The sequence below is a fragment of the Schistocerca cancellata genome, chromosome 8, assembly GCF_023864275.1.
Source record: "Schistocerca cancellata isolate TAMUIC-IGC-003103 chromosome 8, iqSchCanc2.1, whole genome shotgun sequence".
Classification (NCBI taxonomy): domain Eukaryota; kingdom Metazoa; phylum Arthropoda; class Insecta; order Orthoptera; family Acrididae; genus Schistocerca; species Schistocerca cancellata.
In genome coordinates, this window is record NC_064633.1 from 283975461 (window position 1) to 284001209 (window position 25749).

Consider the following 25749-nt stretch of genomic DNA (forward strand, 5'->3'; position numbering starts at 1 on the left):
ATGGTATCTTGATCCACCAAATAACATTTTAAAAACTTATGATACGTTTAAATAACAATGTAAATGTGAGTCCTTTCAATTTTATTCAGAGCTACCTAAAAACGTCAGTGAAATTAAGTGCATTCTTTAATGAAAAAATATATAATCATATAATTGAATATGTCATTGTGTATGGTAAAAACAATTGACTTATGAAACTTCCTGACAGATTAAAACTGTGTGCCCGACCGAGACTCGAACTCGGGACCTTTGCCTTTTGCGGGCAAGTGCTCTACCACTGAGCTACCGAAGCACGACTCATGCCCGGTCCTCACAGCTTTACTTCTGCCAGTAAATCCTTTGTTGGAGTATTGGTTCTTACCTCTCAAAATCACAAAAATTTAACTGAACACTAAAACAATGAATACTTCCTCGAATTCTAAAAAAAATCCCAGGTTTTTCCTGGTTTTCTACCGGATGAAAAAATTCCCGGGTTTTTTCCGGATCTCCTGGTTGTCCCAGGTCATATACACCCTGATCTAACCTCCCGATTGCACACAGCTGCCCAACCCACTCTCCTTCTCGTCTCTGCTCGCTCCCCAGTGGCACTGCAATGTACCGGTTTCAGGCTCTGTCTCAGGCTGATACTGATCTTCGGCCTGACATGGCTGCTTGTCCTGTTCCAGAGGTTGCCCCTCAGTCTGCAAGATCCGGGCGGTCGCAGAGGGTGGGCTTACTGGTAGTTGGGAGCTCCAACGTCAGGCGCGTAATGGGGCCCTCTTAGGGATATGGCAGCAAGGGAGGGGAAGAAAACCAAAGTGCACTCCGTGTGGATACCGGGGGGAGTCATTCCAGATGTGGAAAGGGTCCTTCCGGATGCCATGAAGGGTACAGGGTGCACCCATCTGCAGGTGGTCGCTCATGTCGGCACCAATGATGTGTGTCGCTATGGATCGGAGGAAATCCTCTCTGGCTTCCAGCGGCTATCTGATTTGGTGAAGACTGCCAGTCTCGCTAGCAGGATGAAAGCAGAGCTCACCATCTGCAGCATCGTCGACAGGACTGACTGCGGACCTTTGGTACAGAGCCGAGTGGAGGGTCTGAATCAGAGGCTGAGACGGTTCTGCGACCGTGTGGGCTGCAGATTCCTCGACTTGCGCCATAGGGTGGTAGGGTTTCGGGTTCCGCTGGATAGGTCAGGAGTCCACTACACGCAACAAGCGGCTACACGGGTAGCAGGGGTTGTGTGGCGTGGGCTGGGCGGTTTTTTAGGTTAGATGGCCTCGGGCAAGTACAGAAAGGGCAACAGCCTCAACGGGTGTGGGGCAAAGTCAGGACATGCGGGGACCAAGCAGCAATCGGTATTGTAATTGTAAACTGTCGAAGCTGCGTTGGTAAAGTACCGGAACTTCAAGCGCTGATAGAAAGCACCGAAGCTGAAATCGTTATAGGTACAGAAAGCTGGCTGAAGCCAGAGATAAATTCTGCCGAAATTTTTACAAACGTACAGACGGTGTTTAGAAAGGATAGATTGCATGCAACCGGTGGTGGAGTGTTCGTTGCTGTTAGTAGTAGTTTATCCTGTAGTGAAGTAGAAGTGGATAGTTCCTGTGAATTATTATGGGTGGAGGTTACACTCAACAACCGAGCTAGGTTAATAATTGGCTCCTTTTACCGACCCCCCACTCAGCAGCATTAGTGGCAGAACAGCTGAGAGAAAATTTGGAATACATTTCACATAAATTTTCTCAGCATGTTATAGTCTTAGGTGGAGATTTCAATTTACCAGATATAGACTGGGACACTCAGATGTTTAGGACGGGTGGTAGGGACAGAGCATCGAGTGACATTATACTGAGTGCACTATCCGAAAATTACCTCGAGCAATTAAACAGAGAACCGACTCATGGAGATAACATCTTGGACCTACTGATAACAAACAGACCCGAACTTTTCGACTCTGTAAGCGCAGAACAGGGAATCAGTGATCATAAGGCCATTGCAGCATCCCTGAATATGGAAGTTAATAGGAAAAGGGAGGAAGGTTTATCTGTTTAGCAAGAGTAATAGAAGGCAGATTTCAGGCTACCTAACAGATCAAAATGAAAATTTCTGTTCCGACACTGACAATGTTGAGTGTTTATGGAAAAAGTTCAAGGCAATCGTAAAATGCGTTTTAGACAGGTACGTGCCGAGTAAAACTGTGAGGGTCGGGAAAAACCCACCGTGGTACAACAACAAAGTTAGGAAATTACTGCGAAAGCAAAGAGAGCTTCACTCTAAATTTAAACGCAGCCAAAACCTCTCAGACAAACAGAAGCTAAACGATGTCAAAGTTAGCATAAGGAGGGCTATGCGTGAAGCGTTTAGTGAATTCGAAAGTAAAATACTAGGTACCGACTTGACAGAAAATCCTAGGAAGTTCTGGTCTTACGTTAAATCAGTAAGTGGCTCGAAACAGCATGTCCAGACACTCCGGGATGATGATGGCATTGAAACAGAGGATGACAAGCGTAAAGCTGAAATACTAAACACCTTTTTCCAAAGCTGTTTCACAGAGGAAGACTGCACTGCAGTTCCTTCTCTAAATCCTCGCACAATCAAAAAAATGGCTGACATCGAAATAAGTGCCCAAGGAATAGAAAAGCAACTGAAATCACTCAACAGAGGAAAGTCCACTGGACCTGACGGGATACCAATTCGATTCTACACAGAGTACGCGAAAGAACTTGCCCCCCTTCTAACAGCCGTGTACCGCAAGTCTCTAGAGGAACGGAAGGTTCCAAATGATTGGAAAAGAGCACAGGTAGTCCCAGTCTTCAAGAAGGGTCGTCGAGCAGATGCGCAAAACTATAGACCTATATCTCTGACGTCGATCTGTTGTAGAATTTTAGAACATGTTTTTTGCTCGAGTATCATGTCGTTTTTGGAAACTCAGAATCTACTATGTAGGAATCAACATGGATTCCGGAAACAGCGATCGTGTGAGACCCAACTCGCTCTATTTGTTCATGAGACCCAGAAAATATTAGATACAGGCTCCCAGGTAGATGCTATTTTTCTTGACTTCCGGAAGGCGTTCGATACAGTTCCGCACTGTCGCCTGATAAACAAAGTAAGAGCCTACGGAATATCAGACCAGCTGTGTGGCTGGATTGAAGAGTTTTTAGCAAACAGAACACAGCATGTTGTTCTCAACGGAGTGACGTCTACAGACGTTAAAGTAACCTCTGGCGTGCCACAGGGGAGTGTTATGGGACCATTGCTTTTCACAATATATATAAATGACCTAGTAGATAGTGTCGGAAGTTCCATGCGGCTTTTCGCGGATGATGCTGTAGTATACAGAGAAGTTGCAGCATTAGAAAATTGTAGCGAAATGCAGGAAGATCTGCAGCGGATAGGCACTTGGTGCAGGGAGTGGCAACTGACCCTTAACATAGACAAATGTAATGTATTGAGAATACATAGAAAGAAGGATCCTTTATTGTATGATTATATGATAGCGGAACAAACACTGGTAGCAGTTACTTCTGTAAAATATCTGGGAGTATGCGTGCGGAACGATTTGAAGTGGAATGATCATATAAAATTAATTGTTGGTAAGGCGGGTACCAGGTTGAGATTCATTGGGAGAGTCCTTAGAAAATGTAGTCCATCAACAAAGGAGGTGGCTTACAAAACACTCGTTCGACCTATACTTGAGCATTGCTCATCAGTGTGGGATCCGTACCAGATCGGGTTGACGGAAGAGATAGAGAAGATCCAAAGAAGAGCGGCGCGTTTCGTCACAGGGTTATTTGGTAACCGTGATAGCGTTACGGAGATGTTTAACAAACTCCAGTGGCAGACTCTGCAAGAGAGGCGCTCTGCATCGCGGTGTAGCTTGCTCGCCAGGTTTCGAGAGGGTGCGTTTCTGGATGAGGTATCGAATATATTGCTTCCCCCTACTTATACCTCCCGAGGAGATCACGAATGTAAAATTAGAGAGATTAGAGCGCGCACAGAGGCTTTCAGACAGTCGTTCTTCCCGCGAACCATACGCGACTGGAACAGGAAAGGGAGGTAATGACAGTGGCACGTAAAGTGCCCTCCGCCACACACCCTTGGGTGGCTTGCGGAGTATAAATGTAGATGTAGATGTAGATGTACGCCACCCCTAACATACTAACCCTCAGCATCTCTGCTGTAATGGTGAGTGGCAATTTTCCTTCTATAATACTGTTACATTCCATCCTAGATTTTCCTTTGTTTGAATTTTACAGCCCAGAAGTGCATGAAAAGAGTCAATGAGGTTCTGGAAAGTACCAAAAGGGGAAGTGGAGCCATGCTGTCACCAGTGACATGGCGAGCTGCACTGGGTTTCTCAGTTGAGAATCCATGGTATGTACAACCCATTGATGTGCTCCCACAGATTCTCAATTGGCTTGAAATCTGGGAAGTTTGGTGGCCAGCACAGTACAGTGAACTCATCCTTGTGCTCTTTGAATTACCATGTACAATACAAGATGTGGGACATGTTGCACTGTCCTGCTCATAGATGCCATTGTGGCAAGGAAAAAACAAACTGCATGTAGAGGTGTGCATCATCCCCAAAGAGACATGCATATTTGGGTTGATCCACTATGACTTCCAGGATGACGCATCACCCAGGGAATTTCACAAAAACATTCCCCAGCCTATAACATTTCAATGATTGTTGCATGGTTGTACAAAACCGGCCATCTACCCTATGGAGCATAAAATGAGAATCATCTGAAAAGCCACCTGTCAGCACTCTGTGGTCATCCAGTTGCAGAACTGGTAAGCAAATTCCATTGTTTGTCACAGATGAACAGCAGTCAGTATGGGTCATGCACCAGGCACCTGCTGCAGATGTCCAATCACGGCAACGTTTGATGAAAGATCATTGAGGATACGCTATTGGTAGACCCTTGATTCATCTGGGTGGTCAATTCCTCAACAGTTGCACAGCTATTTGTCTGTAAATATTTCTGCAGCTGTTGTTCATCTTCATCATCTATTGCTCATGGTAGTAGTAGTAGTAGTAGTAGTAGTAGTTGTTGTTGTTGTATATCTATGCCAATTCTAGACCAAAGAGCAAAGTGGATTAAAAATTCCAGGATATAAAATAAGATAAATTTCGCAGTCTCCCCCCAACCAAAAATTTATCTACATCCTCAAAACAAAACTAAAAAATAAATTATTCATTTAAAATTTAATGTTATAAAAACTAAACTTTTCTCAAATTTATTCAAATCCAACGACATGAATCAAACAATCTTTATTTCGTTTTTTACATCACTATATAAAAAATCAATCCAATAATTTTCTCTCACTTTTCATTGTCTTCTGAAAAGATTTTAGTATAACAATCTGGAAGACTTATTTTAAATTTATTATCTAAAAGTAATAAAACTTTTTTACCATATTTAGTTGACAAAATTTCAGCTTTATAAACATTGTAAGAGTTAAGTTTTTTTTAGTTCTGATAATTTAGTGACTTCTGTACAACCATTACTATGGTTGTTAAGTTCAGTTAATAGATTTTCAATTCTACCATTTATGTTCATTTTGTTTATATTTTAATTATGTAGAAAAAAATTTAAGTTTCAGAAAATTAAATCATTTCGAAAACTTTTTAGTTTTTGAAAATCTTAAGTTTCCAGGTTTTATCTTCTCTAGTTTTCTGAAAATATTTCAAAAGGAAATGAGAACATGAAATTAAAACTTCATTAAGCTTTTATATTCTCTAGTTGTTGGAAAATATTTCAAAAGGAAATGATATTTTTTATTTATTTATGTAATTAAAAATTTTCAGTAAGCATTCTATGTTGTGAGACATAAGTCAAATTCAGAATGACGTTTTCACTCTGCAGCGGAGTGTGAGCTGATATGAAACTTCTGGGCAGATTAAAACTGTGTGCCCGACCGAGACTCGAACTCGGGACCTTTGCCTTTCGCGGGCAAGTGCTCTACCATCTGAGCTACCGAAGCACGACTCATGCCCGGTCCTCACAGCTTTACTTCTGCCAGTTAAAGGATATTACTGTATCCCACTTCTGGGGAATAATACTGCAGCAAAAATACATGAACAAGAGAAAAAAAAAGAAAATAATACTTAAGTCACAAAGGAAATGCGCCATATACAACAACAAAACACAGTGCTCATACAAGCATCTGCCAACAGCAAAGTGTGTGAAAGGCTTTAGGAAGATTATGCAGTGCGTCCTAACAACAAATTGCCTCTGATGATCGTGACGTGACAGCTGTTTACTTTAGATTTGTTTGAGAATTTGCGAGTGGGTTCTTGTGCATGTGCAGTTGAGTTGCGTATGAGAAGTACCTTCTCCCGCTTCTGGCTACAGGTGTGTGACTGGGCGCCACCATCTAATATTGCCCCAGTTCGGAAATATCGTAGATCCTGGGCTGATGCACAGAGCAGTCTGAGTTGTAGTGGGGAGGTGGGTAGTCTCCACGTGACCTGTGTTTATGTTTAGTGATTTTGCTGTTTCCTCTTCATTTATTGCACTCACATTAAATGAAAACAAAACAGATTTCTGTGGCCGGGAGCTATTAAATGAATTAAAATACGTTCGCATAATTACGGAAGGCTAAAATATGTTATTAGTTTCAGTTATTATTTCCACCTTTATGACAGTCAATCGTTAATCACCTTGCAGAACAATGTCGGCTTGCTAAAGAGATTTGGCTTTAATTAATCTTTTCCACTGAGACAGTCAATTTATTTGAAACAAAAGTGTTTAATTTCACACTGTTGGCTAGTTTCAACTGTTTGCTGCATTTCAAGTGCACATTTTATATCTTCTGCCTCGAATGGCATTATGCCATAATAAAGAACCAAACATGAGATAATACAGTACTGGTACTCAAGAAAATTTACATCTGAATCTAGACATACGAATGTGCACTTGAAGCCAAATTGTGCATTTGAAAATGGTTAACGAAATTCCGATACTCTCGAAGTACCCTCTGATGTCTTGTTTCTTTTATGACATAATGCAAGATCTTTTAATGTTTTATATGTACAAACATACGGGCTTCTTGCGTCATTGGAACTGTGCAAGAGTATTGACGCCCGTTACCTGGCACTCTCTGGCAACTGCTGAAACGAACCAATTTCTAACAGATCACGGGAAAATATCACGAATGATGGTTTGAAAAGCGTTACTTTCAAAGTAAATTTCCTTTTACGCAAGATGAACTACATGCGAGAATGTACAATGAATTTCTTAAATCACAGAGCATTTGACTCTCATTTAAAAATCAACTCTTTGAGGACAACCATCTAGAAGAATTTCAAGCCCATAAGATCAGACATTTACATTGTTATTAAAAATTTTACTGGCACATTTGTGTGATGTATCTTAAAGTGTAACACGCACAAAAATGATCAACATTATATGTGGAAGCTTAGCTTCTCGTGCAGCTTATTAATCTTCAATACCAATATTATATGTGATAGCTTTGCTTTTCTTGTAGCAACACTATGTATATTAATTTAAACCATTAACTTTCCTTATTTGGGCGTTTGCGCTATAAGAGTGATCTTGCTATTGGCTGACTACATCACGTGTCCTATGCTGTCATCAGTTGGCGAGATCACGTGACATGAGCTTTGACTGGCTTATAATAGTGCATTGCATTCTCGATTTCAATGCTTCGGAAAGTAACATATGGCGTTTGGTTTTATTCGAATTTATACCTTCGTAATACGAAAATACGCAGTGTACATGTTACTGCACATCAAAGATCTTTCCAAAATGTGTTACCCCCCCCCCCCCCTGAGTTTCGTTGTCTAAAGTGCCGTGAAATTCTACGTTGGTGTATAAAATCGTAAACATTCAAAGGATTGAAAAGTGCCAAGGAAAAGTATACTGTCACTTAACACAGAAAAAGTGTAATTTCACCTGGGAGAAAGTGTATTTTTAACCAGGATATCTGGGAACTTTTTTCCTTTTCTATGTATACACCCTATAGATACAGGGCAGGAGAGAGTTGGGGGGTGGGGGGTGGGGGGTTAGCGGAAAAGGAGAGAAGTAAAAAGACTGTGTGTGATGGTGGAATGAGGGCTGTATAGTGCTGGAATGAGAACAGGGAAGGGGCTGTGTGTGTGAGGATAATGACTAACAAAGGTTGAGGCCAGGAGGGTTATGGGAACGTAGGATATATTGCAAGGGAAAGTTCCCACCAATGCAGTTCAGAAAAGCTGGTGTTGATGGAAAGGAGCCATACGGCACAGGCTGTGAAGCAGTCATTCAAATGAAAGATGTCATGTTTGGCAGCATGCTCAGCAACCGGGTGGTCCACTTGTTTCTTGGCTACAGTTGGTGGCCATTCATGTGGAAAGACATCTTGTTGGTTGTCATGCCCACATAGAATGCAGCACAGTGGTAACAGCTCAGCTGGTAGATCACATGACTCGTTTCACAGGTAGCCATGCCTTTGTGGGGTAGGTGATGTTTGTGACCAGACTGGAGTAGGCGGTGGTGGGAGGATGTATGAGACAGGTCTTGCATCTAGGTCTGTTACAGGGGTATGAGCCATGAGGTAAAGGATTGGGAGCAGGGGTTGTGTAGGGATGGACGAGTATATTGTGTTTGTTTATTGGACATCCGAATACCACTTTGGGAGGGGTGGGAAGGATAGTGGGCAGGACATTTCTCATTTTAGGGCACGATGAGAGGTAATCAAAGACCTGACAGAGAATGTAATTGAGTTGCTCCAGTTTGCGTGAATATGTGTGTGTGTGCGTGTGTGTGTGTGTGTGTGTGTGAGTGTTGGTTGTCTATTTTTGACAAAGGCCTTACTGGCCGAAACCTTTATTTGTGACAGCCTTTTTGTTGTACGTATCTGCAACTCAGCATCTCTGCTGTATGGTGAGTGGCAACTTTCCTTTTCATAATATTGTTACATTCAATCCTCGATTTTTCATTGTTTGATTTTTGGCTTATGGCTTTTCTTCGATCTTAACCCAGTGCTGTTTCCTTTGTTACTATTTTATAATGCATGGCTTTACTCAATGTCCATCTTACTTTCTCCGCTTTTCTGTGTTTCTCTCGTTGCCTTACAAGCCACACTGCACACTCCACTTACAAACCACACTGTATCAACCGTCTCGGCTACGCACAACAGACACAGACAAGACCACGCTTATTGTTGGTGCAGCATCATATCTCCAGCTGATAACATTAATCCTATATCTTTTAATTGATCATTCTCCATGTATCACTCTCCTGTATTTCCATGTGCTATTCCGGCACCTTGTATCCCATTCTACAAACCACTCCCTACCCCCACTCTTTCACTGTGAGGGTGTTTTCTTTTTTTTTTCTTCGCCCCCCCCCCCCCCCTCCCCCCCCCCCCCCCCCTATCATCGACTGCCTCAGATTTTATCTTGTTTCCCTCTTTTGCATCCGTTTCTTCCTTCTTGTGATTTCTAACATATATTTGTGTTTATAATTGCAAATTTTTACAGATGTCATTCTATATTATTTGCAGAATTTTTTGCATTTTTTGCACCACCATGGAGCCTTGCTCCTTCCATCTGTATTAATTCAGAAAGTTCTCTTATCTCTAGCCAGAACCCAGTCCCACATACTGTTCCTGCATTGTTGCTTGGCTCATGAAGTTCCCCCACATGGTCTTGCCATCAAATTACCCATCTCACATTGAAACTCTTTCCCTCCAGGAGCTAGAGTAACATGCACAATGCCACCTCAAAAAGCTCTCCACCATGCTCACCTCCCACTCCCATTCCCACCTTGGAGTATCACTGTCCACCAGCTCTACAACAACCTCCAAACCTCCTCCACATCACCTCTTAGCTGATGAACCGTGTCTTGCAGGTGTACTACATTTACCCCATCCTCCAAAACTCCTTCCTACCACAACACAGAATCCAGAAACTAAACAGAACAAACACAATCATGAACTTTTCTTCCAGAAGCCTTAGCCCCATAGAAAAATCAAACCTTTCCAAAGGCCTCACCTTTTACCCCAATCTGAAATTCAATCCTGCAGGACTTGTTAAAAACCTTCTCTCCATTTCCGAGTCCCTACAGTGCAAACACTTTTTCGCCACCAAACTTGCAATGAGACTCAACCAAATACCAATGTTAGACCATACCTAACTCAGTTCAATCCTCCCTCCAACCGTGATCCACACCTGCTGCCCCCAAATCACCCCATGCTAACTTTCCAGAATTTCTTAACCTTGAATCTTGCCTCACCATCATTCCCCAAATCCCTCAACATACAAACTAACCTTACATCCATAGAAAGAACCGCAGCCCACCTTCTAAAATATGATCCTAATCTTATAATTCTAGATGCGGACAAAGGCTCCACCACTGATGATTTGAACCACAAGAATGACCTAGCAACTGCCATATACATCCCCCTACAAACCTTGCCACAGTGACCCCATTCCAGAAATCTAGCAGAATCTCCAGTAACCCCTCAAATCCTTAGGCCCATCACAGAACCTCTTCCCAGAGTACATCTCTCTGCTCGCCCCTATCACTCCCGGCACCCCTATTTTCTACATGCTCCCTGAAGTCCATAAACCCAGCCACCCACAACACCCCATTGTGGCTGTATACTATACCTCCACTGAGAGAGTCTCTGCTCTCGAAGACCAAAACCTTCAACCTATTACTTGGAACATAACCTCCTATATGAAAGATAGCAACCATTTTGTCTACCAGCTCTCCACAGTTCCTGTCCGTTTACCAAATGGTGCCCTGATAGTCACTGTTATTGTCACCTCCCTTTACACTAACATACCTAATGCCCACAGCCTTACCGCTATTAAACACAACCTTTTCCAACACCCTACGGATTCCAAACCAACAACCTCCTTCCTAGTTGCCAGGACCAATCATATCTTCACCCACAATTACTTCTCCTTTCAAGGCATTACTTACAAACAAATCTGAGGTATGGCTATGGCCACCCGCATGGCACCATCCTATGCCAGGCTGTTCACAGGGCCATCTAGATGTATCCTCCCTAAATACTCAGAATTCTAAACCTCTCACCTAGTTCAGATTCATTGATGATATCTTTGCGATTTGGATCAAGGTTGAAGACACCTTGCCCACATTCCTCCAGAACCTCAACAACTTCTCCCCCATTTGCTTCACCCAGTTCTTCCAACCCAACAAGCCAACTTCCTGGATGTTCACCTCCACCTCAAAGATGGCTACATCAGTACCTCTGTCGATATCAAACGTAGTAACCACTAACAATACCTCCATTTTGCCAGCTGCCACCCATTCCACACCAAAAAGTCCCTTCCATACAGCCTAGCCACACATGGTCGTCGCATCTGCAGTGATGAGCGGTCCTTCTCGAAATATACTGAGGGTCTCACTGAAGGCTCACAACCTTGTACAAAAACAAATCTCCCATGCCTTATCTTTCCAATTTCTCACCACCTCCCAGAATCCCACCATCTGGCCACAGAGGAGCATTCCCCTCTTAACTCAGTACCACCCAGGACTGGAGAAACTGAATTACATTCTCCGCCAGGGTTTCCACTATCTCTTGTTGTGCCATGAAATGATAAATGTCCAGCCCACTGTCCTTCCCAACCCTCCCACAGTGGTATTCTGAAGTCCAGCGACCTATGCAATATACTCATCCATCCCTATAGAAACCCTGCTCCCAATCCCATACCTAATGGCTCATACCCATATAATAGACCTAGATGCATGACCTGTCCCATACGTCCTCCCACCACCACCTACTCCAGTCCGGTCACAAACATCACCTATCCCATCAAAGGCAGGGCTATCTGTGAAACCAGTCATGTGATCTACAAGGTAAACTGCAACCACTGAGCTGCATTCTATGTGGGCATGACAGCCAGCAAGCTGTCTGTTCGCATGAATGGCCACCAACAAACTGTGACCAAGAAACAAGTGGACCACCCTGTTGCTGAGCACATTGCTAAACATGACATCAATCGTTTCAGTGACTGCTTCACAGCTTGTGCAAGATGGATCCTCCCTACCAACATCAGCTTTTCTGAATTGCGCAGATGAGAACTTTCCCCGCAATATGACCTATGTTCCTGTAACCCTTCTGGCTTCAACCTTCGTTAGCCATTGTTCTCACCCATACAGCCACTTTCCTGTTCCTTTCTAACCACCCAAAAACCCAAACACCTCACCTGGTTGGGATTCACTGATGACATCTTCATGATTTGGACTGAGGGAGATGGTGGCCTATTCAGATTCCTCCAGAACATCTACACCTTCTCCCACATTTGCTTCACTTGGTCCTCCTCAACCCAACAAGTAACCTCCCTCAACGTTGTCCTCCACATCAAAGATGACTAAATCAATAACTCCATCCTCAGCAAACCTATCAATCACCAACAATACCTCCACATCAATAGTTGTTTCCCAGTCCTTATCAAGGCATTCCTTCCATACAGCCTAGCCACCCGAGGTTTTCACATCTATAGTGATGAGTAGTCTCTCTACAAATATGCCAAGTGTCCCACTGAGGCCTTCACAGACTGAAATTAGGCTCTCAAATTTGTTCAAAAACAGAAGTCCCAAAGCCTTGTCTCTCCTGTCATCTGCCACCTCCCACAAAACCCCTGAACAGCCACAAAGTAACAATGCTCTCATCACTCAGTACCTCCCTGGACTGGTGCAAATGAATCACATTCTCCACCAGTGTTTTGACTATGCCTCCTTGTGCCCTGAAGTAAGGAATATCCTCCCCACCCCACCTACAGCAGTATCCTGCCCAACCTCCAAACATATGCAATGTCCTTGTCCATCCCTACTCCATCCTTGCTCCCAATCCTTTGCCTCATGAGTCATATCCCTACAATAGACACAGATGCAAGACTTGTCCCATACATCCTCCCACTACAACTGACTCCAGTCCTATGTTAGACATCTCCTACCTCACCAAAGACAGGGCTACCTGTGAAAGCATCCATGTGATCTACAAACTAAGGTGCAACCACTGTGCTGCTTTCAACATGGGCATGTGACACCTAACAAGCTGCCTGTCCACACGAATGTCCACTGACAAACAGTAGTCAAAACACTGCTGAACCACCCCACCGCTGAACGTGCTCTGAACATGCTGCCGAACATGACGTACTTCACTTCAGTGACTGCTTCACAGACTGTGTTATCTGGATTCTTCCTACCAACACCAGTTTTTCTGACTTGCACAGATGGGAGTTGTCCCTACAACAGCCTTCATGGCCGTAACTCCCCCCCCCCCCCCCCCACCTCTCCTTTCCCTGCTCCCACTCCAGTACAACACACCCCTGCTGTCCCACCAGTGCACCTACTAGTCTTTTTCCCTTTCCCACTTTCATGCCCCCCCCCCCCCCCCACTTCCACCAAGGCTGCTGACTACATCTAGCAGCTCATCCTGTGCCCACAACATTCCCACATGCTCTCACAGGCAGCAAAGCATCTTCCCCTGACCCTAGCCTGCTATCCTTCCTCCGCCCCGCCCCAAGCCTCCTCCTTACCGCTTCCACACACCACAGCGGATTGCTGCTCACATCCGAAACAGTATGCAGTCAGGCCCTAGTGTCTGGAAACAGTGGCCATGTGTGTGTGAGCTATGTTAATGTGTGTGTGTTTTCTATTTTGGAAGAAGGACCTGTTTTTGTCTGAAAGCTTAAATGTTAGGAGTCATTTTCATTGTGCTTGTCTGTGACTCAATGCTTGCCCGCTGTGGTGAGTAGCAACCTACTGTTTTCAAACTATATACCAAAAATACTTACAACCTTATAATTAAAAAATTACTCCAGTTGTCATAAAAGATACCATCGTATGGTTGGCAACATAGTCTCATTCTGGGAGTCTATTGATTCTAAATATGATCTCATACTGCACTATTTGTGCTTTTATATTATGTAAAGTTTCAACGGTTTCATTTGTTTTGTTAGATTTGGCTGATGCTGAATGAAGCTAGAGGAAACAGCCTGTACAAGAGAACATCTCAACAGAAAAAGTGTTCCAATCTGGTACTGATTGGTGCCCATCCCAGTTGATTAGATCTGAAGAGTCTCAGGCAACTGAAGCCACATTGCAAGCAGCAGCACCAGTGCATGATGGGAGTGGCAACTGGGTGGGGGTAAGGAGGAGGCTGGGGTGGGAAGGGGTGGCGGACAGTGCAGTGCTGCTGGAGAGTGTGCAGGGACGAGGTGGAGAGAGGGTAGTGCAGCTATGTGCAGTCAGGAGGTTAGACAGATGGCAGGGGAGAGGTGTGGGGGGGGGGGGGGGGGGGCAGCAGAAAAGGAGAGAAAGACTGCGTGCGATGGTGGAATGATGGCAGTATAGTGTTCATCCTTTAGAATAGATTGACACTATAGCAGATTTGTTGTAGGTGACGCCTTCAAGGATGAGGTAGTTGTGGGTGAGGATATAGTTGGTCATGTTGACCAGAATGGATGTTGTACATTTGGAGTCTGTTGAGGATTGGGAAAGGTGTTGTTTGATAGTGACAAGGTCACGAGCACTGGAGATTGTTAATGTAGATGTAGATAGCACCAACAGTGATGAGCAGGGTGCCTTTTGATAAAGGAACAGGAACTGTGGAGAATCGGTGGAGGAAGTGGTTGGTATCTTTCATATAGGAGGGTAGATTTTGTGTAACAGGTTGAAGGTGTTAGTCCATGAGACCAGAGATTCTCTCTGTGGGGGCACAGCAACTGGCCACAATGGGGCATCCTGGGTTAGTTGGGCTTATGGATTTTATAGAGCATGAAGAAGGTAGGAGTGCAGGGAGTGGTGGGGTGAGGAGAGAGATGAACTCAGAGATCTTATGGGGTGGGCATAATGATATGAGGAGATCTCGCTGGGTTTCAGGAATGGCGTCACTGTGGCAGGATTTGTATGTGGACGTATGTGACAGCTGGTGGGGTTGTATTAAATTTTTGTGGTGCGGGCCCCTAGCCGACAGGCTAGGTAGCCTGCATGTAAATATGGCCTTGATGTAATAACTCAAGAGTAAGTATTTTCGATTGTAGGCTCTGCCTTTAATCAGACAAACTCGTATAGCATAAGAAGAGGATGGTTGTATCCTCACAACAATTCCTTTTAATCTATGATGGTCTTTAATATATATTTAATGAAAACAGCAAAGGTAACAACTCTTGGTATAGTTGAGGCACTGAGCAGTCAATAGGCACATAAACAAATTTAAAAATGTGTTAAGCTTTTGGGCAACACCATTCTTCATAGCTAACTAATGCAGGACACACACACACACACACACACACACACACACACAGAGAGAGAGAGAGAGAGAGAGAGAGAGAGAGAGAGAGAGAGAGAATGTGGCACTGACATGTTCACCCTGGTGTAGGCAGAGGGAGTTACATGTAGTGTACAATGAGGTGGGGGAGTGGAATGGGAGATAGAGTAGAGGAAGAAGGAAAGGTGATGAAGTGGGAGTCAAGGAGACAGGCATGGAGGTGGATGAGTGGCAGAGCTAGCAGAATTGAGGCTACAAAGATTATGGGATTGAAGGATGTGTCTACATAAATCAGAGACGCAATTTGGCCTCACGTCTGATAGGATATGCCTATGACAGAACTGGAATAAGAAGTGCAGGATAGGTGAATTGGACAAGTCTTGCACCTGGGTCTTCCACTGGGATGTGATCCACGTGGCAAGGAGTCAAGAGTAAGTCTTTGAGCTCACCATTGGCTCATTTCTATCCTGTCCCTGTGCTCCCTCTCACTCCCAGCTGTTGGCCGCTTTTCCCTTTCACTCCCTGACTCATTTCTCCTTTCATCGTCTCCACCTGACACAACCCTTGGCACTACAGTGTAGTCCACCAAGGCATTGTAGCCATGCACCAAGGCATTGTAACCGTGCATATGTGTGTGTGTGTGTGTGTGTGTGTGTGTGTGTGTGTGTGTGTGTGTGTGTGTGTGTGCGTGTGCATGTGCTGGACCGAGAATTGAACTCGGGGCCTTTGCCTTTAGTTATTGTTTTAGACAAACTATGCTAATAGAGCTGTTGTTTTTCGTTAGTTGCAGAATTTCTGATAACCAGCTGAAAGTGCAACGTAGCAAGTCGGCATGCTACGGTCGTAGGTCTTCAGCTGGTTCATGGTCTGCAGGTGACAGCCCTCGCAGCTGTTTGAATGATGTGGAGACTGACATCCAGTTGTTGCAAACCGCATTACGTCAGAATCTTGCATTTCCGGAAAGTTCATCAGCAGTGGCAAAGCCTTCACTTGAGGAATCATGGAGTTCACTGTGTTTTTTTGACCAGAAACACAAGGGCAGGTTGACAGAAACAGGTAAATGTAAATTTGGAAGATTGTATTTAAAATTAAAAATTATTATAAGGATGCAAAGGTGAGAAAATTGGAAGGAAAGCTGAAGACAAAGTGTGGTGTGGCCTGAGGGAGCTGTTTAGTGGAGAACAGTTGATATACAAAAGTGTACAACAGGCAGCAGTTTCATATCATTCTCTATGGGACTTACAGTAAGAAATGAAAAAAATTGTATTTCTGTTCCCCATTTAATCTACCTATGACTTTTCTGAATAATTCTTCTCTCCTATTGTGTTTAATTTGCTATTGTCAATCATGCTTGTGCAGTTAGTGCATAATTTTAAACTGTAATAATTTTAAAACTGCAAGAAGAAATGCTCTTTAGTAAAGAACTGAGGAAAATTTCATAAAATATTGCAGCTTAGAATTTATTTAAGATGGGAGCACAAATAGATGATCAAAATTGGTGAATGAAGGATTGGATCATAAGATATTGCAACTTCTAGTTGGGAAAATTTTCTAGGGGTTCACATTGTGTAATCGTTAAAAGTTGTGCTTGTACAGTGCATTGGCTCTCTTGCTAGAGTCTTTTGCAGCTGTCTTGTCATCTGCGTGCTTCTTTACACGCTAATCACAGTATACAAAAATTACAAAAAAGTATCAGTAAACGTATGCTTCTCTGCATAAAATGGAAAGTGTGTAGTTCCTTTTTCCCTCAGATCCGCCAAGTGAAAAACATTGCTTTAAAACAAGTGTTCAGTGCATAGTGTTGTGGATTGGGGGAAAAAAAAAAACGCAAATTGGCATTCGTAAGAAGAAGAACAACACCAAAAATGCAACAGGAGCGTAATATGTAGGAAATTGTCCCCGCAACCTGCCACTGATGATGCCTTGCAGAAAATAAAGGCGAAACACGTATGGCACTAAAATTGTGTTTTATTCAGTTGCTGTCAGACGGTCCATAAGTAAAAATTATTAATATACCACCAAGTGCCAGTTGTAACTGATGGGTAAAGTAAAATATTTATCAACATTATCCATCAGTAAAGATGCATCATTCCAGTAGTTTCTGAACAGACATTTTCGTCTTACAACAAACACTCTACATGTTCTGTAGCAGTACTTTACAAATTACTGATTTTGAAATTGTTCAGTAGGCATTAGGTATATAATTATAAATAAGGTCACAGGTACCATTTGTGATTTGTAGATATATTTTTAACAATGTTGGAGAGAAACAACAGCCTCGTTTTCATCCTTTATTTATTTTAAATGATTTTTCCAAGCTCATACAGCTATACAGGATGATCAGAAACAGTCTGAAAAGCTTGTAAAAAGTGTTGGAGGGTAGGTTATGCTGAGAAATAATTGTTAAGAAATAGAATTGATATGTTAAACTGTTTTCGAGTTGATTAGCATTGAAGTAAGTGCATCAGGCCATTGCTCATGCAAATTGAAGCGACCTGCCAGAGACACTGTCGTCAAACGTGTTCTTAATTTGGTTTCCTGAAAGGCAATAGAACAGTAACCAGAACCAATAAGTTTTCTAGAAAAGTACTCCAGAGAGTACAAAGGAGATGCCACAGGAAGACCGTTGGTTTAGGCATTGGCAGGAAATGTTACTAGGTATTACACGAGCGCATATTACACAAGCACAGATGGAGAAGCCGAGAGGCACAGCAGTTGCATTGGCAGTGACTGTATGCTATCACACACGAGGCCCCGCAGCGTGGTACCCAGAAGCACCAATGTAGAAGGAGCGATGTGGCTGCCGCATAGTATAAAGGTGGAGGTGACGTAGCCTGCAAGAGAGTTCATTACAGACAGCAGTCCTCGGTCAGCCTGTGGCTTGGATTTGTAGTATTTGCTCTGGCTCTGCTCGCGCTTATACTTAGCCGCATACCTCCCCCCCCCCCCTTCCCCCCATGGGATTTTACAATCAGGAGTAGTGTGTTTTCATTCAAGTCATTATCCACTTTTTGCTCAGACGAGTAATGAAAGATTGTAGTTATTGAAGTCTTGTTTTCATTCAGTTATTTTTTGACCAAGTTCCATAACTCTTTCAAACATCCAGTTAGCTATCTCCACACTGGATGGACCTTCTCCAGTCGCCTATATCATTGAGCATCTCGACTGCTCACTGGACATGACATAGGGATGTTTTTTCTGGTGCCACATGTGGGATTGGGCCATGGAATTAGCGTGCAGTTATAATGCCACGAGTAATACGAATAGGTCGCCTCTATTTGGAATATTGGACCTGCTCAGTCCAATTTCAAGTAAAATAATGGAAGGGCTTTGAGAAACCCTTTTGTATTACTTGAATAACCATATGCAGGCCAGTGGCAGAACCAGGAGCCAGGACAAAAAGAAAGAGGGTCCTTCTCCTGCTTTCAAGAAGAAGAAGAAGAATGCGCTCAAAGGAAGAAGTAGTGGCCAGGGCTAGCACAGCAACAGACAGTGCCAGGGACAAGGAGGACATCCAGCAAGGTAGCCAGGGGCAATGCAGCCTCAGTAGCAGTGAACAGATGGTGCCCGGAGTCGAGGAGGACGTCCTGCAAATCAGCCAGGAATGGACAACGGCAGCTTGAGGACATGGACAACAGCATGAGGGCAGCACGGGGTTGCTGGACAATGTGCAGTGGCAGTGACAGTTGCAGATAGTGACACAGGCTGCAGATGGCATAAGACAGAGAGAGAGAGGTGCAGGTAATACATGGCATCAGGGCAACAGCAGTGGCCGCAGTGCAGATAGATGCACCAAGTCACAGGCAGCAGTGTGAGACAGCAGAAAGTGGACATCAGCAGCTGTGGCAATGGTGACGATGGGTGGCAGCACAAAGACAATGTTTCGCAGCACAGCAGATGGTGCACAAAAGCAACAGGAGTAATGAGAATTCCAATGGTAAGTTAAAAGTCTAGCAGGCATGTCATGAGACAGAGATGTTTCTGGCGTGGCCTCTGTTGCACTTCAGTCACAAAGTAGGTAATTCGTTAGTAGTTTGTTGGATGTGCTAAAATTAATACTGCAGGCATTTGACGGCACTATAAACGCTCTAAATGAGTTCCTTGACAATTGTGATCTTGCTTTTGAACTTATTGAACCAGAGCAGCATGATACCCTTTTGAAATCTGTTAAAACTAAAATAGTGGGCTCAGAATGTAGCAAGTTATTACTCAGAGGTCTCAATGCCACTTGGCAAGATATGCATGCCATATTAGTAGAAAATTATGATAGTAAAAGGACAGTTAACTTCAATGCATGTCAGATATTTGCAAGGCAGCAAGACCATTGGGAAAGTTAGCTCAGTGGGGCTGGAGATTGAATGCCATTTCAGGGAAGCGATAGAGGACCATGTGAGTATTGGAGCTAGAAGGCAGCCTTGTTCTCATTAGGAAATTAAGCCAAGCTGTTTTTATCCGAGGGATTTACGATGACAGGATAAAGACAATAGAGTAAGTGCGAGGTGAGCAGCTGATGTTAGCAGAGGCTATAAAGATAGCTCAGACAGAGGAGAGCATGATAGCCTTGGCCCAAGAAAAGATCATCACTCGAGGTGTTGGTGCGGTATGCCGCAGATTGAGAAGAAAGCCACCAAGTGTTTCATGTGTGGGAATCCAGGCCATAAGGTGTGGGAGTGTCATGCAGATAAAAGAATAAGAAAAGTGAAGCCAGTTGTATAATGAGACATAGGGAAATGGACCAATCATGAGCATTGAGGAGCTCCTTATTTAATTTTACAAGTCATAGAGGCCCATGTAAGCATCTGAAGTCTGTAACATGTTTTAAATGAAAACAAAGTTGTCAGTACATGAGAGATTGTGCAGAAAGTGTTAACCATGCACAGAACGCACATAAGAGAAGTAAAACCTAGAAAAACCAAGTAATGGCGTAAGAAAGCAATCACCTTACGTCTTACATGGAAAGTTATTAACAGTTGACTGCAAAAGTAAAAATGAGTTTATACAGTTGAAGTGAATAGTGAATAGTGGTGAGAATATAAGCCTAGTTAGGAGAAGTAGTTTCAGAAATGGTGGAAAATATAATCCAAATGAATGTATTAGGATTCAGGGAATTGCTAATATGGTTGTAAGGACAGAGGGAACTGTAACCCTCAAATTCCGAATGAGAAACAGAATGCAAGTGATGCATTGTTTCCACATAATTGGGAAAGATGGAGAATTTCCATTTGATTGGCTGCTGGGCCGAGACTTTTTCGAAGAACATGGAATCGTAATCAGTTATGCCACCAGAAGCTTTTGAATCTGCAGAGAACAGATAAGAATGAAGACGGAGCAAGAGTGTGAGCTCCGCCCAGTGCAGATTGGTATTAGAAGTCGGAAACTTGCTAATATGGTTGTGCAGGTACAAGAAAGAGAAGGCTCTTTAAGAGAAACCTCAGATGCAGGACGAAAGGCCTGTAAGGAATTGAAGACAGAGTCACAAGGTTAGCTCCACACAGTTCATGCAAAGAAAATAGAAGGCTCTTGCGAGAGATGCTTAAACGCAGAGCGAGAATCATCTTGAAAGGTGAGTGTGAATACATCATCTGTCAGAACACAACAGAGGCAGACAACAGGTAATGCTGGAGAGAAGCAGAAAGAGGGCAAACACATTGTTTCAGCATTAACCCTGGTAGGAACATGTGTGTCAAATAAAAAGAGAGGTGAATGGAATGAGAGATGCTATCATTTTGAAACAGGAAATCACCAAGAGCATGTATTAACCCAAGGCATTAGTAAAAGTAGAATCAGGAGAATGCCTGACAAGTGTGTTGAACACTACAGATGAGACTGTGTCGGTAGTCTGCCCATGGGTGGTAGTAGAGACAGTTCCGGAGTGGACAAGGTTGCATCAGTCGTTCAGTGTGAATTGTGTCAGTAAAAATAAACCACAGCTGAAATCGCGCTAATGGAGAACATCCACACAAGTCATTTGAATGTGGAAGAGTAGTCAGCAGTCATAGTACCATGTACAGTGACGTTTTCCATTTGTCTGGAGACATATTATCCTACACAGGTAGTACCAGGCCCGAAATTAAACTACTATCAGAAGCAGAAGGTAGGGTGATATGTTCATGACTGTAAAGAATATCGCAAGCACAAAAGGAGGAGCTCCACCAGGAAATCTAAAAGATGGTAAAGGATGACATTATAGTACCAAGTAATGCTCCAGCTGGAAATCAAAAAAATGTTAGAGGACAACATTATAGTACCAAGTAAAAGTGTTGAAAATTTCCCTTGATTTTAATTCAGAAAAAGATGGATGCCAATGGAAAGCAAAAGTGACAAGTAGTCACGGACTATAGGTGATTTAATGAAATCACCCTAAATTCAGTGTATCCTTTGCCAAGAATAAATGAAATTCTTGACAGTCTAGGAAAGGCAAAGTACTTCTCAATCCTCGACGTAGCAAAGGGCTATTATCATGTCTTGTTAGAGAAACAGGATCGAGAAAAGGCAGCTCTCGGTACACCGTGTGGGCATTACAAGTGCAAACAAATGTGCATGGGTCTTAAAACAGCTCCTAATACATTTCAGAAGTTAATGAACTCCGTTTTGTCCTTACAGGAACATAATGTGTGTCTGACGGAGGCATTCGAAAGACTTAAGACTCCACAATTTAAAACTACAGGTGGACAAGTATGAGTTTTTGTGAAATGTATTGTGCTATTTGCGTCATATTTTATCAGCCCAGGGCTTGAGGCCAGCTCCAGAGGTCAGTGTGATAAAGGAGTATCCACAGCCCAAAACAGTGAAGCAATTAAAGCCATACTTAGGTCTTGTGGGATACTACCAGAATGTTATAAGCAACTTTAGAAAAATCGCAAAGCTGTTACATATATTATTGAAGATAGAAGTGTCTTACACTTGGGATGTTGAGCAAGAAAACACTTTTCAGCATTTGAAAGAGAAGCCGGTCAATCTTCCTGTACTACTGTACCCATGCTTTGAAAAGGACTTCATAATTATTACCTACTCTAGTCAGACAAGTGCCAGAGCCATTTTGAGTCAGGGAAAAATCGCATATCCCTTGAGGACGCTGAACAAGGCACCAAGTCAGAAAGACGGTACAGTATGATTGAGAGGGATATGTTGATTATTTATTGGGCAGTGAAATATTTTAGACTGTATGTATTTGGAAGATAGTTCCTGATACATACTGACTGTAAACCCCTAACATGGGTAGGTGGTATATCAGATCCTTCATCCAGATTGATGAAATTTAGCTTAAAGCTGGAGGAATATGTCTACCAGATCCTGTACAAGAGTGACAAACGAAATCATGCCACCGGCACATTCTCGTGAGTGAGAGAGGTCAGGGAAGCTGGTTCGCAACCAGAAGGTGACAGTAGCCTAGGTCAAGACACGATGCAAAGGAAGCCTTGGCACATATCAAAGATCCATCAGCAAGCAATCAGAGCGGGGCTGTTGGCGCATGCAGGCAGGCAACAGGTGCGGCGTACGTGGACCCGGGACAGAAAACAGCTGATCCAAGGACAACAGAAGATATTATTCAGCTATATGAAAATTTCCTCAAGAATATAGAAAAGTATATCTGCAAACAAGAGACAACTGAGTTGGGGAAGTACAGAAGCAATAAATGTGATTGAAAAAGCCATAATATTAAAACATTTTCACAGTTCTCCCACTGGAGGACACCAGGTCATAGGAAAAACCTATGAGGGGATAAAGAAGTATAAGAAGGATATAGAAGAATATATCTGGAAATGCGAAAGTTGTCAAAAGAAAAAGCCCACTGGGAAACACACAGAGATGCCTCTATATCATTAAGACATCTGAGCACATTTTCAAAAGGTGTTACATTGACATAGTAGATCCATTAAACCACAGCCGCTGAGGAAACGAGTATATCCTTACATTTCAGGATGCACAGACAAAGTTTATGGTAGCTGAACCCATTGAAAGGCAAGGTGCCAATGCAGTAGCGAGAGTGCTTGTTGAGAATATTATACTAGGGTACGGAATACCATCAGTATTGTTAAGTGACATGGAAAATAATTTCATGAGTTTTGCTATGAAAATAGTATGTAAACTAATGCATATCGAGAAGGCACAGACAACAAGTTACCACCCTCAAACAAACGGGGTGTTAGAGAGGTTGCATCAAACATTAACGGAGATGTTGCGACACTATGTAATTAGACCACAGACAAATTGGGACAGTTGGGTTCCATTTACAGTTTTTGTGTATAATACAATACCGCATAGCGTGGCAGGTTTATATGTCGCATGAATTGGTCTTTGGAAGGATACTAACAACCCAGGGATACTATGGAACGACTTGGCTGGAATGAGGTATAATTTTGATGATTAAGTGGCAGAGATAAAGGAGCGCTTGCAAAAAATGCACCAATGTGTAAGAGCACAGAATTTGCAATGTAAGATGAAAAAATAAGGAATACTGTGATAGGACCCAGAATCCAGAGACTTCTGTTGTGAGGATAAGGTTCTGTTGTATGATGACAGCGTACAGCAGGGCAGACCAGGTAAGTTAGATACACAGTGTTGAGGTTTCTACACAGTAGTACAAACAAAAGGGGCCTGATGCAGTAATCTGTCTGAAATGAAGTAAGTATCTGACAGTTCGTACCAACAGACTGAAGGAGCTTTTCAAGGTGGAGTTGTGTAGTATGAGCGCAGCAGAATGCAGAAGTGCAGAACATACATGCCACCTTAATGTAAGAAAAACTGAAAAGGCACAGGGGCTAACTACACAATTGGCAAAGCATGAATCCTGTATACAGAAACAATGAACCTTAAATTTTGTGGGTGAGGTCGGTAAGATTCTGTTAGGAACATTAGAAAAAGATGACGCCACATACTTCAAGGTGAAGATAGAGGTCTTAGAAGGGGAACAGAAACAGCTACTCTGATTTTCATAGGAGCAAGTGACAATAGTTAAAGCAACCTTGACTAGTTTTAAACAAATGCTGGGCTCCATAGCGAAAAATGAAGAAATTATCGCTCCTGGAATGAAGCTGGCACATAGTAGAATTTGAGAACAGCACCGACAAAAGGTTACGGAGAGCTGTAATTTTGATCACCATTAATGAACAGCTGATACAACTGATGGGCATTTTCAATGAGCTGGAATGGGAATACGATATGTCAATATAGTGACTGTCAATGCTCAGAAAGATATTCTGGAGTCGCAACTGATCAGTCCTGTTCAGATTGTAAAGAATCTAGAACTAATAAAAGATGACATCAAAGACAAGTGGTTCCCTGTTGACCTTACGTTAGACAGAGGACACTCATTAATCAGAAACATTGATCTGGATGTTTTCATTGCTGGAAACATCTTAAGTTAGGTGTTAAATGTGCTGCTAGTAGAGAATGATGTGTGTAATCTCTACGAAATACTACTATTACCTCTAGAAGTGGATGAAACGAGACATTTATTTTCGAATGTTTCACCAGGGGAAGAGCTACTGCTAACTGATGACACAAAACGTAAGTGTGCAAAGGTAGAAAACGAGCAGTTACAGTGTAAGATGATAGATCAGAGCCTCAGAATAGTCAAGCAAGTGTCTACACTTTTCTAGATGTATGATGATGAGTAGTGTGAGGCAAAAATGCTGCATCTAGTGCAAGAAGTTCTCACAGATTGCATGCAGAAGCTAATAGTGTTAAACTAAAATCTGGGGACACCATTAAGTAATAATGAATTGCTGTTTTTGCAGCAGACTAAGGCATTACTGTCATCTGTCATGATGGAAGTCCCACAGATATGCTCCGAGGCACAGGGAAGATAAAATTTTTAGGCAAATGTTGTGGGTATATGGCTCAGATGGTGATACAGTCTGAACATGTATTGCAATACGAACAAATGTCCTCAGTAGTCACTGAACAAGGAAATAGATTGGTGCATAGTGAATAATGAGAGGAAGAATATAAGTGAACTTAAATTGGAACTGCCAATACAGCCTTCAGTTAGATAGCTAGATGACTTAACAGCTGCAGGATATAAGTGAAATGAGCTACAGAGTGAGATTGAATACCAGGAGAGAAATGCCTTCAGCACCTTCTCATTAAATCATTTATCTTTCTGGAGTTTTGATGGGTTTTGGTGTAGTAATTATAGTAATATCATGTGTCAATGCAAATATTGTAAATGTTGCTGAGACAGTTTTAAATTTGTGTGCAAAAGAGTGAGTAACGATTGCTATAGAAAAATATATGTTACAAACACTATCAAAAATTATTGCCCAGGGAGGGATATAGTCGGACACCGTCCTATGAGAAGCACATCTAGAGACAGTGAGGAGATAATTTTTGAAAGATCTCTAGTGCCTGCTAGACATGTTAGAAGTTAAGTTAGAAGTGATGTTTATCAAAGTGTTATGACAAAAATGGACAACATCGAAGAATGATAACACTGGTAGAAAGAGTGAAAAACTAGTGTACAGAGTTTTCTCTTTCAAGTACTAAAATTGTAATTATGTT

General features: G+C 42.7%; 1 protein-coding gene and 1 non-coding gene across 2 annotated transcripts in view; one reads left to right on the forward strand and one right to left on the reverse strand.

The window, feature by feature from the left end:
• The window catches only part of LOC126094461 (katanin-interacting protein-like), a 338835-nt gene that overhangs the window by 43143 nt on the left and 269943 nt on the right, over nucleotides 1-25749 (forward strand). Inside the window, exon 3 of the mRNA XM_049908844.1 lies at nucleotides 16031-16302. Within this exon, the coding sequence (XP_049764801.1) occupies nucleotides 16031-16302 (272 nt within the window). The remainder of the gene's footprint in view (nucleotides 1-16030; nucleotides 16303-25749) is intronic.
• Trnal-caa (transfer RNA leucine (anticodon CAA)) lies at nucleotides 220-293 on the reverse strand. The gene has a single exon. It is a non-coding gene; the product is annotated as a tRNA-Leu (tRNA).